This window comes from Littorina saxatilis, linkage group LG13 (genome assembly GCF_037325665.1).
Source record: "Littorina saxatilis isolate snail1 linkage group LG13, US_GU_Lsax_2.0, whole genome shotgun sequence".
NCBI lineage: Eukaryota > Metazoa > Mollusca > Gastropoda > Littorinimorpha > Littorinidae > Littorina > Littorina saxatilis.
In genome coordinates, this window is record NC_090257.1 from 30,261,938 (window position 1) to 30,279,184 (window position 17,247).

General features: G+C 40.4%; 1 protein-coding gene across 3 annotated transcripts; it reads right to left on the reverse strand.

Moving 5' to 3' along the window:
• Positions 1-4,402: 4,402 nt before the first annotated feature.
• On the reverse strand, positions 4,403-17,244 carry LOC138946005 (mitochondrial import inner membrane translocase subunit TIM14-like). Of its 3 annotated transcripts, XR_011449154.1 has the most exons (7): positions 17,087-17,243; positions 16,398-16,449; positions 10,908-10,984; positions 9,560-9,636; positions 8,663-8,733; positions 5,630-7,451; positions 4,403-5,592 (listed from the first exon to the last, which is right to left on the reverse strand). XR_011449154.1 is itself a non-coding variant. In XM_070317549.1 (6 exons), exons 1-6 carry the CDS (start codon positions 17,087-17,089, stop codon positions 7,375-7,377), a joined length of 357 nt encoding a protein of 118 aa, XP_070173650.1. In that variant the 5' UTR covers positions 17,090-17,244; the 3' UTR covers positions 4,403-7,374. The 3 variants fall into 3 exon arrangements, 2 of the variants coding, with proteins under 2 accessions (XP_070173650.1, XP_070173649.1); XM_070317549.1 differs by lacking the exon at positions 9,560-9,636 and adding an exon at positions 9,422-9,498 and having other exon boundaries at positions 4,403-7,451; positions 17,087-17,244; XM_070317548.1 differs by having other exon boundaries at positions 4,403-7,451.
• Positions 17,245-17,247: the final 3 nt, after the last annotated feature.

Here is a 17,247-nt window from a genome sequence, read left to right on the forward strand (position 1 = left end):
TTGGAGTTTAGATGACTGGGTTTTTTCATGTTGAACACACACACACACACACTGGCACACACTACTGACACACACACCCTTCAAGGGCGGATCCAGGAGGGGCCCCCCACCCAAACTTTTTTGCACAACTGACTTGAAGGCGCGAAGCGCCTGAATTGAGGCCTCAAAGCGCCCGAACATGCTAGGAGGGTCCGGGGGCATCCCCCCCCCCCCCCCCCCCGAATTTGTTTTTTTCCAAGGAAGCAAAATCTAGGGCCACCTGAGCTCAGAAACTGTCATTTCATCACTCGAGGATCTCTCTCTCTCTCTCTCTCTCTCTCTCTCTCTCTCTCTCTCTCTCTCTCTCTCTCTCTCTCTCTCTCTCTATCTATTCTCTCTATCTATCTCTCTCTCAGTCTCTCTCTCTCTTTTTTACATTTAGTCAAGTTTTGACTAAATGTTTTAACATAGAGGGGGAATCGAGACGAGGGTCGTGGTGAATGTGTGTGTGTGTCTAAGGGTGTGTGTGTGTAGAGCGATTCAGAGTAAACTACTGGACCGATCTTTATGAAATTTTACATGAGAGTTCCTGGGTATGATATCCCCAGACTGCGTTTTTTTTCATTTTTCGGATAAATGTCTTTGATGACGTCATATCCGGCTTTTCGTGAAAGTTGAGGCGGCACTGTCACGCTCTCATTTTTGAACCAAATTAGTTGAAAGTTTGGTCAAGTAATCTTCGACGAAGCCCGGACTTTGGTATTGCATTTCAGCTTGGAGACTCACAATTTAATTAATGAGTTTGCTCATTAAAGTTGTCATTAAAATCGATTTTTCGCAAACAGTTTTAAAATTGATTGCATCGTATTCTTCATCACATTCTGAATCTAAAAATATTACATATGTCATGTTTACTCTTAAAATGTGATCACAATTAACGAAAATAGATTAATTAGTCTTACGATTAAAATTTAAGAAATCGACCCAAAAATGATTTCATCTTATTCTTTATCATTTCCTGAATCCAAAAACATATAGATATGATAGGTTGTATTCAAAACAAGCTCAGAAAGTTAACAACAATAGAGAAAAGCGCGCTTTCCTGCTTGGCACAATACGCTACCGCGCTAATCTGGCGTGTCAATATCACTACGTTTTGCACGTGGGAGGTGAGCGATTTCCTTCACGCGGGGATTGACGAAGCTGTACAGTCTTGGTAAAACAATACAGTGCGATCAGTTACATTCCGTGAGTTCGACAGCTTGACTAGTAAATGTGGCCGTAATTTCGCCTTACGCGACTTGTGGGCCCGGGCCCCCTTAGTCCCCCCCCCCCCCCCTCACCCCCACCCCCCTTAAATCTGCCACTGCCCTACACTCAGTGATAAAAACACACTAACACGTAACACACTCACACACACACACACACACACCATGGCACACACACACACGCACACTGACACACACACACACACACACACACACTGACACCGTGACACACACACAGTGACATGATTCATGAGCAAACTAATGAATTAATTTTTGTAAGTTTCCCGGGGGCCATCCCGGGCTAAAATTTAATCCCATAGCTCGTGGATCTTGACAAAGAATGTGTGACCAAATCAGTTTTCGATCAATTGTATTAATGCGACTGATATAGTTGCCACAGTGCCGCCTGAAATGTTGTAAAAAGTTGGATATGACGTCATCAGAGGATTTGGAACAACTTGAAAATAAATAAAAACTCTTGGAATAGTAGTTTACAAGAATGATTTGTATGTTCAGTTTCATGAAAATCTGTCCACTGGTTTTCTCCGACGGCCCGGACTCGCTGCCCTACAAAACACTGACACGCACATGCTGACACACACGGGCACTAACCCGAACACATACACCTCAGTAACAACCGTAACCTTCAGTATTCAGACCGTATATCAGATTCATTTCTTCTTGTGCGCATACAACCGTTCGGAAAAAAAGAGAAAAAAATCCCTGCGCTTAGAACTGTACCCACGGAATACGCGCGATATAAGCCTCATATTGATCGATTGATTGACAACCCAGCTTCACTACATATTCTGATTTTTGGGTCGATTTTGTAATCCTCATTCATTTGTCAGTCTCTGAGACTCAAGCTCAGCATGGGTTGAGACAGACTCAGTGTCAGTGTTCAGAGCTCCCCACGGACGCCGCTCAAGTGACCTAGAAGCCGGTCCCTGGACCCCCAACTTTAATTTGGGTCCTTGGACCCTATCCGGTGGAACTTTAGAGGGTCCAAAGAGGATGTTCATATTCTTGCTTTCGGAAGGCACATCAGTCCTCAGCGACACATAACCCTGGAGCGCTCATGTCAAACTATAATGCCATCTTTTTGAAGCTCGCTGAGGCATTTACAAAAACATTATGATCACATGGGTTAGATTAACTCCATGAATTTGAGTCGGTACAGATCTTGCAAAACAATTTTTGAAAACAGTACTGATGGTACGCGTGATAACGGATATATTTAGTGCGTCCCGGGACCCGCTATTTTCATTTTTACTGAGTGCGTCATCGTGGGACCCCTCCATGCAGAATTTCTGTTGGCGTGTTTTCGGCTTCTAGTGCGTATATGACGCAGGGACACATAGTTTGGGGAGCCCTGAGTATTCAATGATGCGAACGAAAGGTGTGTCAGTCATACGGACATACCCACAGGTGTTTTTTTTTATTTACTCCACATTTTTTTACTTCCAGTAAAAATCTCGTACGCAAAAATGGGATGCGGGCGAAGGGATAATGCCAATAAGTGATCTCGCGCACACGATTGTCGCGCTACCCTCCTTCCACCACCAAGACTAACAGGGGACAAGGGAGTAAGAATTTCGTACACCTGGCATGGGAAGTTAAACTGATTGCTCGTGTTGGGGTGAAGTAATTTATTCATTATTTATTCGTCAGGGGAGTAACATTTTTGTACGAAATGTTTACTCGGAACTCACCTGTCTTGGGGAGTAATTTTCTCGTGCAATGGGGGAGTGCTTTTTTTGTAAAGGGAGTAAGTTTTTCGTACGAAATGTTTACTCCGGAGTAAAAAATCTCGTGGGAGTAATTTTCTCGTGTGACACCGGCAAATCATGATTGAAAACAAGAAAGGTAAAACATTGTCAACGTTTAGTTCAATATACAAAAAATTAAACAAAACAAAAACATTCACAAGAACCTCGGCCAAATGGCTTTTGAAGTGGACAAAAAGGAGACACAACAGTCAAAAAGTAATAAATAGATAATGCTGTGACTTGTCTTAGAATGCCCGCAAGATTCTAAGCCGGATAAGTCACAGCTATAGCATCAATCATTTCTCTATTTATTTAATTTTGTGTATATTGTTTGTATCCCTTCAAGGCCTCAAGGCCAAGTCTTTTGTGAATGTTTGTTTTTTTTTGTCTTCTCCTCTTCTTCTTCTTCGTTCATGGGCTTAGACCCCCACGTTCACTCATGTTTTAAGCACAAGTGGAGTTGTACGTGTATGACCGTTTTTACCCCGCCATTCAGGCAGTATACGCCGATTTCGGGGGAGGTATGCTGGGTATTTTCGTGTTTCTATAACCCACCGAACTCTGACATGGATTACAGGATCTTTTCCGTGCGCACTTGGTCTTGTGCTTGCGTGTACACACGAAGGGGGTTAAGTCACTAGCAGGTCTGCACATAAGTTGACCTGGGAGATCGGAAAAATCTCCACTCTGAACCCACCAGGCGGCAGTGACCGGGATTCGAACTCACTCACGACCTCCCTATTAGGAGGCCGACGTCTACCCTCCACGCCACTGCGCCCGTCTTTTTTTTGTCTTGAATTAAACGTTCCAAAACTTAACCCGTTTTGTATTTTCAGCAATTCCACGCGAAATCAGTTTGGCACTAATAGACCAGTTCCTTGTGGATGGCCGTACGTGAGTTGTTCCTATCTGCAAATCTGAATACAATGATCTTTCATCGAGATAGTCTTGGTGTGTGTGTGTGTGAGAGAGAGAGAGAGAGCGTACGAAATCCCCACTCCCTAAACCTCCCCCTTTTTGAAACCTCCCTCCCCAGGCCTCACGAGTTTTCAATGAACCCCTGTTAATTCTGAAGGGGGAGGGGGGTGTAGGTTTTACTGTCCCTCTGTGTGTGTGTGTGTGTGTGTGTGTGTGTGTGTGTGTTTGTCCCGCTGTCCGTACTTTACTTGGATCTCTGGTCTTTAGGGGTCGATTGAGCTGAATTTTGGTGTGTAGTATACCCAAATACAACGCATCAGAACTGCATGGGTCAACAGGGCCAACTCATGTAACTACTTCCTTTGCAGACGTGGACAGACAAATGAACAGACAAAAAGAGACATAGACAGGCAGTCAGGGAAAGAAACACACACACACACCCCGCACATGAAACACAGAAGGCAAAAATGGTGATTTCAAGCTTTTATTCTTTTATCCCAGAAGTCTCTCGTTTATTCATATCCCACTGTCCTTGCCACACTCCTTCGTCTCACTCACCCACTAGCAACCTAACATTCTCTGACAATAAATCATTGAGAGTCCTCTAATTCTTGCGTGAAAAAAAAAGCATTTTTACATTAGCTGGCAAATATATTTAAACAAAATAAATTCCACGAAAGCTGACGTTTGAGGTCTATTGTGGTTGGCTTCTGATTGAACAGGTCTTCCTAATTCAATTGGAATGTTCTGGTCAGCAAGATGTCTGATTAGACCAGTGTTATCGCAAAACTTTTTCTGCAAGATCTGAGACCAGTATTACCACAAGACACTGTCTGCAAGATGTCCGATTAGGACCGGATTATCACAAGGCATCTGATCAGACTAGTAGGATAGCATTACTGTAGCAAGAAACAAAATCAAAACCTAATAATAAATGTCTTTTCTATATCGCGAGTCCTTTGAGGCACTTTACAAATTATACATTCTAAAACATAACATCAGCAAACACACAAAAACATACACATCACTAAACGAAACAAAGCAAACTGTGCTTACACTCAAATAGAACACACACACACACACACACACACACACACACACACACACACACACACACACACACACACAGAGAGCTTCTCTACTCAAGGCTTACACAACAAATTGCCTCCAGGGCTATGCTGGTTCACAATAGTTGACCTTCATGCCACACCATCTAGCTATTCCTATCGCCTCTAACAATTGTTTGGTAGCATATTAAGAAAATTGGTAATAGATGTTACGTTCTTTTTGGGTATTCTAATGAGTTTTTCCAACAGCTGGGACCTCAAGAGTTATCATCATGGATCTTCACTGCTGATGCAAAGTATTATGCCTATACATTACATACAGCAAAAGCATGCAGGTGTATAATGCTCACATCCAGATATCAAAGTTACCTCACCAATGCAAACACATACCTTGTTTTCACGCTGTGTGCTGGTGTAGTGTACAAATAATTCAATTTCAAAACCAAAGTGAAAGTCACATCACTGAGTTGTCAGGTGTATAAATCCGAAACAGGGAGACTGCGAACATTCCGAAACCAAGAAAAAACAAGAAGGGCAAAGCCCATATGACTCACATGCTTTACACATTTTTCCTACCAAAATACATGTGACCTTGACCCAAGGTCAAGGTCATCCAAGGTCATGCAACACAAAGCTGTTAATTCAAGACATAGGAAGTACAATGGTGCTTATTGGCTCTTTCTACCATGAGATATGGTCACTTTTAGTGGTTCACTACCTTATTTTGGTCACATTTCATAAGGGTCAAAGTGACCTTGACCATATGTGACCAAATGTGTCTCATGATGAAAGCATAACATGTGCCCCACATAATTTTTAAGTTTGAAACAGTTATCTTCCATAGTTCAGGGTCAAGGTCACTTCAAAATATGTATACAATCCAACTTTGAAGAGCTCCTGTGACCTTGACCTTGAAGCAAGGTAAACCAAACTGGTATCAAAAGATGGGGCTTACTTTGCCCTATATATCATATATAGGTGAGGTATTGAATCTCAAAAACTTCAGAGAAAATGGGGAAAATGTGAAAAATAGCTGTTTTTTAGGCAACATTTTATGGCCCCTGCGACCTTGACCTTGAAGCAAGGTCAAGATGCTATGTATGTTTTTGGGGGCCTTGTCATCATACACCATCTTGCCAAATTTGGTACTGATAGACTGAATAGTGTCCAAGAAATATCCAACGTTAAAGTTTTCCGGACGTCCGGACGGATGTCCGGACGGACGGACGACTCGGGTGAGTACATAGACTCACTTTTGCTTCGCATGTGAGTCAACAAGTCGCGTACGTAAGGCAAAAATACAACATTTAGTCAAGCTCAGTCGAACTCACAGAATGAAACTGAACGCATTGCATTTTTTCCGCAAGACCGTACACTCGTAGCATCATCTGTCCACCGCTCGTGGCAAAGGCAGTGAAATTAACAATCCAGAAAAGCGCGGTAGCGGTTGCGCTGAGGAGGATAGCACGCTTTTCTATATCTCTATTCTTTTTAACTTTCTGAGCGTGTTTTTAATCCAAACATATATCTATATGTTTTTGGAATCAGGAACGGACAAGGAATAAGATGAAATTGTTTTTAAATCAATTTCGGAAATTTAATTTTAATCATAATTTTTATATTTTTAATTTTCAGAGCTTGTTTTTAATCCGAATATAACATAATTATATGTTTTTGGAATCAGAAAATGATGAAGAATACGATAAACGTAATTTTGGATCGTTTTTAATGACCAAAGTCATTAATCAAATTTTAAGCCTCCAAGCTGAAATGCAATACCAAAGTCCGGCCTTCGTCGAAGATTGCTTGGCCAAAATTTCAATCAATTTGATTAAAAAATGAGGGTGTGACAGTGCCGCCTCAACTTTTACAAAATGCCGGATATGACGTTATCAAAGACATTTATCGAAAAACTGAAAAAAAAGTCTGGGGATATCATACCCAGGAACTCTCATTTATTCATTTGGTGTTAAACGTCGTTTTCAACCACGAAGGTTATATCGCGATGGGGAAAGGGGAGATGGGATAGAGCCACTTGTTAATTGTTTCTTGTTCACAAAAGCACTAATAAAAAAATTGCTCCAGGGGCTTGCAACGTAGTACAATATATTTATTACCTTACTGGGAGAATGCAAGTTTCCAGTACAAAGGACTTAACATTTCTTACATACTTACGACATGCTGGGGAGCATCGGGTAAATTCTTCCCCCTAACCCGCGGGGGGTAAATGTATATCAACATTCAACATGTTTAAAATGCTCCTGGACTACAATTACTTTGTCCTGAACCTGTCATTCTTTAACACTTTAAGATATCCTGATGCAAGACACACTAGTATTCACGCACGATTAAAACAAATAAAAGGGGAATATCTCAGCCGCTCCCTGGTCGTGCACTGTCTAGGTAGTCTTTGGCCTCGTTGATCTTTGCTGCGAGATAGGGGGAGCCACCTGTAAGCACACATTAATGCAGCATATTTAATTTGTATAATAACTCAAAACCACACACTAACAAAGCTGGCTGAAAGAAGGAATATCTGAGGAATCGTTTATTTCTCTATGAAAAATTACTTGATACCAAATCAGTAATGAGTGTGAAGAGTTTATTTGTTTGTTTCGTTCAACGGCTGAAACTCCCACGGCTTTTACGTGCATGACCGTTCTAATCCCACCATTTAGGCAGCTATACGCCGCTTTTGAGGGATGCATGTTGGGTATTTTCATGTTTCTATAACCTTGTGCTTGCGTGCACACATTAAGGGGGATAATCAATCAATCAATATGAGGCTTATATCGCGCGTATTCCGTGGGTACAGTTCTAAGCGCAGTGATTTTTTTAAAATTTTTTTTTTTATTTTATGCAATTTATATCGCGCACATATTCGAGGCGCAGGGATTTATTTATGCCGTGTGAGATGGAATTTTTTTTACACAATACATCACGCATTCACATCGGCCAGCAGATCGCAGCCATTTCGGCGCATATCCTACTTTTCACGGCCTATCATTCCAAGTCACACGGGTATTTTGGTGGACATTTTTATCTATGCCTGTACAATTTTGCCAGGAAAGACCCTTTTGTCAATCGTGGGATCTTTAACGTGCACACCCCAATGTAGTGTACACGAAGGGACCTCAGTTTTTCGTCTCATCCGAAAGACTAGCACTTGAACCCACCACCTAGGTTAGGAAAGGGGGGAGAAAATTGCTAACGCCCTGACCCAGGGTCGAACTCGCAACCTCTCGCTTCCGAGCGCAAGTGCGTTACCACTCGGCCACCCAGTCCATAAGGCACTAGCAGGTCTGCACAGTAGTTGACCTGGGAGATCGAAAAAATCTCCACCCTTAACCCACCAGGTGGCTGCGGCCGGGATTTGAACTCACGACCTTCCGATAAGGAGACCGATGTCTTATCCACTAGGCCACTGCGCCCGTCAGTGTGAAGAGTGTTTACCAGGCTCTCCCTCAATACAATGCACCCCAGGGACCTCCTCCTTCTTTTTAAGATCACAAAATATGAGAAGTGGATCTGAAAATGGAGGTAAATTTACATACGTTATGAACATCTGAGTTATCATAGTCTTAAATCTGAAAAAGGGTGTGGAGGGGGGTTCAACTGTAGTAAGAAGCAATTTTTCATCTTGCACCGCCTTGCCTCATACCTTTGTCAGGATGGTTCAGAAGCATGATACGCTTGTGTGCCTCCTTGATCTTTGCTTTGCTTGCCGATGGACTGAAAAATAAAATGAAACACGAATGTTAAAATTGTTGAGACAACATAAAACTAAGCTTTGACTGTAAAACTGCAAACATAAAAATCTTTAATTTGTCGAACTGCTCCTGAACAGCTATAGTACACATGATAATATTATGTAAAGCATAGTATTCCACAGTTACATCATTTCTATACGAGTAGAGTTTCATCTTTGAGAAAGAACTTCATGTTTGTCAGGTTCAACTTCTGTTCTATTAGCAATTTATCTCATAATAAGATGGTGTTTTTCCCAATGGACATTTACAAGCCAGGCTAAGATTTAAAGTTGCCAGACATTATTGTATACATGGATACACTTCACTTCCGTGCCATCCCAAGCCTTATCTTTACCTTTGACTTTAATCTACTATTACCAAATTATCATCACAGTCACACCATGAAATCTTGTCAAGAAATAAGTACATACACGTCAAGCATTCCACCTGCCTATTGTCTCCAGAAAATGTTTTTCTTTGTTTCTTTGTTTCTTTGTTTTTGGTATCAACGTATGTCCCACTCTGCCGTACTTTCACAAATAAATAATTCATTAAAAACAGAAAATGACATGAAACATTCTCACCCCATACCCCAAAATGAATATCGTTGGACAGTTAAAAACAAAAACAAAACAACAAATTTCCATCCGAATAAAATTTTCTGTCATCACCTCACACCAATAATGAGTCCAGCTTCTCTTTTGTTGACCTTGGGGTCAAATCCTCCTTTGTAATATTTACTGAAAGCCTGAAACATTGGGAGCAAAAGCTTGAAAGGAAGACAAAATGTACAGAAAGAATGGAGTCACCTGACACCAATAATGAGACCAGCTTCTCTCTTATTCATTTTGGGCTCAAATCCTCCCTTGTAGTATTTGCTCATAACCTGCAAAAAGACAAACTTTAATTGAAAACAGCGTCAAGCTTGAAGATTTAACAGATCAGGTTTGATCCCTGTCTCTGTCTCTGTACCCCCATCCCCACCCACTAGTTTGTGATGATTTATCAAAGATGAAAACAATAGTAGTAACAACACATTTAATTTTTATCAAATGAAAACATATGGCTGTCAATGAGTTTCAACTGCAGTAAAAAAAAGAAATGAAAAAAACAGATTGATTTTACAAATGTTTTGTTGGTGTTGTAATAAAACACAACCTACAAAGCTGTTATTAAAATGTTTATCTTTTGTTAGAAAGACAGAATAACCATGGGCAATTAAATGCTGATGCTATAAATCATCTATATGTCACACGCTTTCCTTCTTTGCCACTACTAAAGCAAACGTGTGCAAGATTGTATGTTACACGCTTTAGGACTGAGCATGGCAAGCACGGATTCAAACACAAAATCGTCCCTCCAAAAGTCAAAAAATACACACACGACTTTTATTTCTTCTGCTGTTATCGTTTCTTCTCTTTACAAATTCTTCAACGCTCAGAATACTGAAAACGGCATCCCAGACGACAGTACTGTTTCCATAGGCGAATTTAGCTGCCCTTGGAAAGTGGCTCGCTCAGAAGGCCTGTTAGTCTGACACTATAAGGACAGAGTTCTGAACATAGATGACAAAGATTCCGGAATGAACAAACATTTCGCGGATGCAGACACAGAAAGACGTCATGAAGATTGCGATGCTTCAAAAGATACAGACTGTGACGATGACTGTGACGTCATTCACATATGACCGAGACGTCATTCACAGCTGTTCGGTCACTTCCGTCAAAAAGTAGATCTCTCCACAATGGCTGTGTTTAGGTTTTTCAAGCTTGAGTACACAAAACGTGTTTGTTCTCTCCTCTGTTGAAGCTGTGAGACATAAATGCTATTCCGACTTGGTCGTGTGACAGAGTTTTCTTCCACACTCGATTAGCTGATGTCTAACTCAGCCTGACGGCTTCGTTAGACAATCAACGTAATCTCGTGTGGAAGAAAACGTCTGTCACACGACCAAGTCGGAATAGCAGGTAATATATCTCTTTGAGTCGTATAACACCCCAAATGTATGCAAATGCAGCAGCCTGTCACACATGAACTTGCGTAATTAATGTGCTTGCCATTTTCCAACTTCATTCAAAGTCCACAATAATTAAAAATATGAATTTAATTTGGATATAAATGTATCTTGTTATGTGTGTGCATCCATGATGTACATACCCCACTGGCAGGCAAGGAGTCTAGCTGCTGTTTAATTGTGTTCTGGGCGAGCTTCCCATAGCGGACGGCATAGCGACCTGAGAAAAAGAACATGTTTTGATAATTTGTTTCCCATATCATACGCATACTTTATTATCATACTTTATTTGGGTCGCTTCTTCCAAGTGGAAAGCTAGCGGCAGAGAGAGTCATGCTACCCAAGTATGAGATTGAGCATGTTCATTTGTTAAATCAGTCACCTACATTTTCAAGAAAACTGCATTCAAAACAAAACAAGAAGGGCAAAGCCCATACGACTCACATGCTTGACCTTGACCTTTACATGACCTTGACCTTCAGCTAAACCTAGCAATGACATCATACACTAAGAACGGCTTTACACATTTTTCCTACCAAAATACATGTGACCTTGACCCAAGGTCAAGGTCACCCAAGGTCATGCAACACAAAGCTGTTAATTCAAGACATAGGAAGTACAATGGTGCTTATTGGCTCTTTCTACCATTAGTGAACGACGAAGAAGAAGAAGGCTCTTTCTACCATGAGATATGGTCACTTTTAGTGGTTCACTACCTTATTTTGGTCACATTTCATAAGGGTCAAAGTGACCTTGACCTTGATCATATGTGACCAAATGTGTCTCATGATGAAAGCATAACATGTGCCCCACATAATTTTTAAGTTTGAAACAGTTATCTTCCATAGTTCAGGGTCAAGGTCACTTCAAAATATGTATACAATCCAACTTTGAAGAGCTCCTGTGACCTTGACCTTGAAGCAAGGTAAACCAAACTGGTATCAAAAGATGGGGCTTACTTTGCCCTATATATCATATATAGGTGAGGTATTGAATCTCAAAAACTTCAGAGAAAATGGGAAAAATGTGAAAAATAGCTGGTTTTTAGACAACATTTATGGCCCCTGTGACCTTGACCTTGAAGCAAGGTCAAGATGCTATGTATGTTTTTTTGGGCCTTGTCATCATACACCATCTTGCCAAATTTGGTACTGATAGACTGAATAGTGTCCAAGAAATATCCAATGTTAAAGTTTTCCGGACGGCCGGACGGACGGGGGGGGGACAGACCAACGGACGACTCGGGTGAGTACATAGACTCACTTTTGCTTCGCATGTGAGTCAAAAATCTACAAATGTTTTTTAAAGTGAATATCTTTTTGCCTTTTTTACGCTTTGCAGATGTTGTGCTTGCTGAAGGCTTTTTTGCAATGTCTCTTATGACTAGATGTACATCGAGAACTGAATTATGATGTGATACCAGCTGCATGAAAAATGGCATCTAAAAGTAAAACCCTGCATGCACTGACGATGTCAGCACAGTAAAATCAAAGCATACATTTTTGTGGAAGAGGTCTTTTCTTGAGCCCCTCTTTCCTGTATTGCTTATCCTGGAATAAAATTGTGTACATTCACTTAATTCCTGGGCAGTTACAAAACAAAACCAAACTGGATATATATATATACTCACGGAATAAAATAACTTAACATGTTTTAAAATTTAATATCTCAAAATCGGAAAAAGTTGCAGGAGAGCGGGGTGGTACGATCATAGAACCATCAATTCCTGAGAAGAGGAAAAAAACCGGAATGTTCTCGGTTGCTTAGTTTTTTCACAATTGGTCCTCAAAGACGCATGGTGTCATTTTGGAGTTTACTAGACTGACGCCTAAGCTTGCCGACGCTGCCGACAGCCAGTGCACGCTGTGTGTGCTGTAAACAGGTAGGCCTGCACTCTTTGACTCTCGGGGCACGTCTACCCGTACTTGAAACCTGCAAAAGGTCTGCTGCTGATCCACGAATATTGCATGAAAGTACTGCCTTTGGTTTGTCCGTTTGTTTGTGAGTGAAAACAACTCACTAAAATGTTTCTTTCTCTTTGCCCAAAACTGTCCACTCTGTCTTTCTCTTTCACCATGCCACGAACGTGTGTGAACGATAGACTCGTCGCAATAGGGATGTTGAGAGGAGGGATGACTTATACTGATGTTGCTAGGAGATTCGGAGTGACCAGGCAATCAGTTGCCTTGTGGCGAAGAAGGTACCAGCAAAACAACGGTAACGTTCGAGACCTGCCTCGCCAAGGACGGCCCCGTGTCACCAATCCTCAGCAAGACCGCTTCATTAGGGTGCAGCATCTGCGTAATCGATTCCACCCGGCTACTGTGAAATGAAATTTGTTTTGTTAATAAACGTATTGAGGCTAACCTTCACAGCTCCTGTGTAATTTAATTGCGGCTGCGATCAACCACACGCACAGTGCTGTCAAACACACAGTGCTAAGTTTGTAAACTCCAAAATGACACCATGCGTCTTTGAGCTCAAATTGCAAAAAAACGGAACAAGCCAGACTATTCCGGTTTTTTGCCCATAATGAGCAATTGAACAAGCTTTACGTTGGTACAAAAATCACTCCTGTAACTTTTTCCGATTTTGAGATATTAAATTTTAAACAATGTTAAGTTATTTTATTCCGTGAGTATATATATTATATATTCTTTGTTTGGCTTTTCTTTTCCTTGATTTTGTTATATGGGTGGTTTTCAAAAAAGTAAGAATTTTCTTGTCCCTGTACTTTCATAAAATCTTACCAATAAACGTATCAGTATTTCTCGATGCAAATTGTTTTATCGTAAAGAGCAACCATTGTACAAGAAGTGGGGTCTAACTTTTTTTATCAAATATTGCTTTTGATTATTACTATTGTCCATACAATATCGAGTGGGTGGCTAAAAATAGCTGTCCCACGTAAAACATGGTAAACTTGAACTGTCCATAAAATTCTTGAAAAAAAATTCAGGCTGTCCAGAAAAATTATTTTTAAGGTTATTTATCCATGAACTTTACATTTCAAATTCTATTTACCCCTTTCTGCCAACAGAATGACAGAAAAAATAAACTGAAGATGAAAAAATCATTGTCCCACGGTTTCATGTCAGTGGTGTTACCATCACACAAGTTTGGTGGAAAACATTGGTTTCCCCCCTTGCTATCCATCTTTATATTCGCTGAGAGCTCCTTCCCTTTACCCTCCATAACTTGAATGCAGAGAAAGCCGGCACTGTGAGCTGTGGACCATTTACAAGCCTTTGGAAGCGAAGCAGGTAAGGGTATGTTTGTAAATATTGTCAGTGGTGTTACTAGGTGCAGTTGCAATAAAACACACTCAGGGGAGAAACTGATAGCTCAGTTAGTGGTATTAGTAAACCACTTCCACATGGTGCAAGAACTTTGGATCACGCATGCTTGGGGGAGCAGTCATTATTTTTTAAACTTCATTTTGTCAGTGGTGTTACCGTCAGTGGTGTTACCATGCTGTAGGGTAACACCACTGACAGAATGGTAACACCACTGACATTCGAAGGTCTTTTTGGTGTATTTCACACAGCAGAGACGGGCAACGTTAATTGAAAAGACTACTGGAATGCATACATGGGAAAGAGGATGCTAGGGACTGGGCAGGATGCTTAAAGAAGTAGTTGCTGGTACTTGATGTAGCGTGGAGCTATACATTGCAAGTTATATATCATGTTATATCAATTGTAGCATGCATTATAACAAACACATGCTAAGTATGTACACTTTTGTCTTAGGAGCTGGCGTATATACCGCAGTCATGGCCCTATCTGCTGCTGAAAAACAGCGTCGTTACCGACAAAGGAGAGATGCAGACCCAGAAAGCGAAAGCCGTATCCTGGGGTGGTTGTGGAGGTTGATGGTGAAGAGGTCTATGTGGACTGTATGAATGCGGTGGGCAAGGGATTTACTAACACTTTCTTCTGGCCCAAAACATACCAAGATCTCTGTTGGTATGACCATGACAAAATTCTGGCCGTCATCCCACAGCCTGTTCGTACTAGCAATGCAGCAGACCAGTTTTCAGTTGATGAGGCAATATGGAGAGCGGTGGTGGGAAAGTTGAAGGCTTGAAGCATATGATTTTCTGCAAGGGTATTGTCAACTTGACGAGGTTCTGGTATCAAATGCACCGCAAGACATTGTTCATTTTTCTACTACCAAGCCTTTTTTATTACTGCCATGCATTCTGTCAAGAAACGCTGCCTGAAGAGTGCAGGTGCACATATTACTGTAACTTTCTTTTGTGCCCAGGAAAGAAATGAAATGAGATGGATGCAAGCATATCTCATTTGTATTACTGCCTGTTACTTTTTTCTTTATTGTCATGTTGTATTTGCTTGCATTTTCCCCCCTAAGTTTTCTGTTTGTGCTTGTAATCTGTTTGGAACAATTATTTGAGCTGTCGCATTAACCATGTGCATTTGCAATGTGCTACATTTATGTTCAAGTTGTGAAAATGGCATAACGATGATGTCAGTATGCCATTAGTGTTACCAGTTGTCAGCGGTGTTACCAACTGTCAGTGGTGTTACTAATGTCAAGTTTTGTTACCTTTTTGGAATAAGTTTGTGACATTTATGCATAAAACCTGTTCAAAACAATGTCAGTGTTCAGTTTTAACATGAGCATTACTGATAAATTGTGTTGTTCTTGAAATCTCATTACAAATTCTTTAATGAATGGTGTTTATGTCATTGGTGTTACCAAAAGTAATTTGTTTCACTGTTGCCTACAATGAATGTACCTCTGAATAGTTAAAGTTATGATAATTTCACTTTATCAGAAGTCTCTTTTGGGTTTCAAATTCATAATGAATGTTCATGGTGACAAGTATCTTATTTCCAATTTATAATAAATTCAATTTTTGTATGATGATTGTCAGTGGTGTTACCGACTGTCAGTGGTGTTACCGCTATGTCAGTGGTGTTACCATGCTATTTTTTAATTTTTGTCCATAATTCCTTGGACATTTTAATCAGTACAATGCTTTGTGTTTATGCCTTTAAGTCCAAAGCATACACAAAAAAATAATCGTAAAAATTTTATCACTCCTTCATCTGCTCCGTGTGAAAGACAATGATAAAAAAAACAGTAAATCAGAGCGAAAGGCACATTTATGCTCTGAAACCTGATATTTCAGTGCAGCGATACATGTTCAATCATGATCAATTGGGAGATCATCTTTAGGCTCTTCAATCCATATGCAAATCAGTATGATATCGCCTTATTTTGTTTGATAAAAAAAAATTCAAAACATGGTAACACCACTGACATTTTTTCCTTGTTTATTTTCATTAATTATTTTTTTCTTCTCCACTGTTTTAGACAAAGAGTGCCCATTTTGTGTTTTGAATACTTTAATGTTTCCTTAATCATTCTAACTCACAAGAAAGTTGATTTGATTAAAGTCATTTTGAAAAATTCATCTGTCTGAAAATTCTTACTATTTTGAAAAGCGCCCATATATTATATACAAACACATAAGGAAAAAATAACCAAAACAAGCCTTCACGTTTTCACCAATATTTTGGCCTCGTGGCCTTCGTCAGGATATTTTTCGTTTAAACATTGAAAATTTATATTCAATAAATAAAAAATTGAAAAAGGATACCAACCTCCGAATCCCACAGCTGCAATTCCCAGCCCTGCCAAGATGAGTCCAGTGGCCTGTGGAAAATAAAGAGAAAATATAAAGCCTTGTAAGCAAGTTGTATCCAGGTTTCCCAATTGCTTCGTTTCCGGCCGATTAATTTATGTGGAGCACGTGATGCGCAAAAAAGATATTGGCGGTCTAGAAGTGTCGTCTGCGCAATGATCGCGGCGGCTTTCTTGACCGCCAAGGACGACCACGCACATTGTGAGACGTCATTCGTTAGACCTCAATAAGGTGCAACATTTCCACTCCAGTATTCAACCGCTTCATGATCTTGTAGCTTAATTACTCTATAAATGTCACTTTTTCAGTATGATAAACCGAAATTCTTAATACATGATCATCATGTTATGTACTTTTTTTAAACTTGGAATATTACTGCTGCAAGTGCAACAGATATGATGTATTTGTAAATGTACGTCTGATGCATCGTCATGCCCTTTACTTCTACCTTCAGGCACACACACACACACACACATCATACAACGTTACAGTACATGTATAACACACACGCGCATTCACCCTAAGACGTAGAAGTTACAGAATATGCCAGAAAAGCATTGACCTCTCCAGTCTCCTTTTCAAATTCATTTGATAGTGAGACATAAATGACAGAGCATCTACAGAGTGATTTACAGAGAATCGACTCACCATTTTCGGCTTCACTTCCCGGGAATCCGCGGGGGTGTTGTACTGTTCCAGCTCGGAAGGTTTTCAGTTACCCAATCTACGTGAAAAAAGAAAAGATTACAAAACAGTTCGCCCCACGTTTGTCCTAGAAGAAGCCAGTCTGACGAAATATCCTAGAGTTA

Coding starts and splice junctions, on each gene's coding strand:
- LOC138946005 (XM_070317549.1), bottom strand. Junction 10,985..16,397: donor TGCAGCTGTGGGATTCGGAG/GTTGGTATCCTT, acceptor TCTTTTTCTCAG/GTCGCTATGCCGTCCGCTAT. Junction 7,452..8,662: donor TCTGAACCATCCTGACAAAG/GTATGAGGCAAG, acceptor GTGTGCTTACAG/GTGGCTCCCCCTATCTCGCA.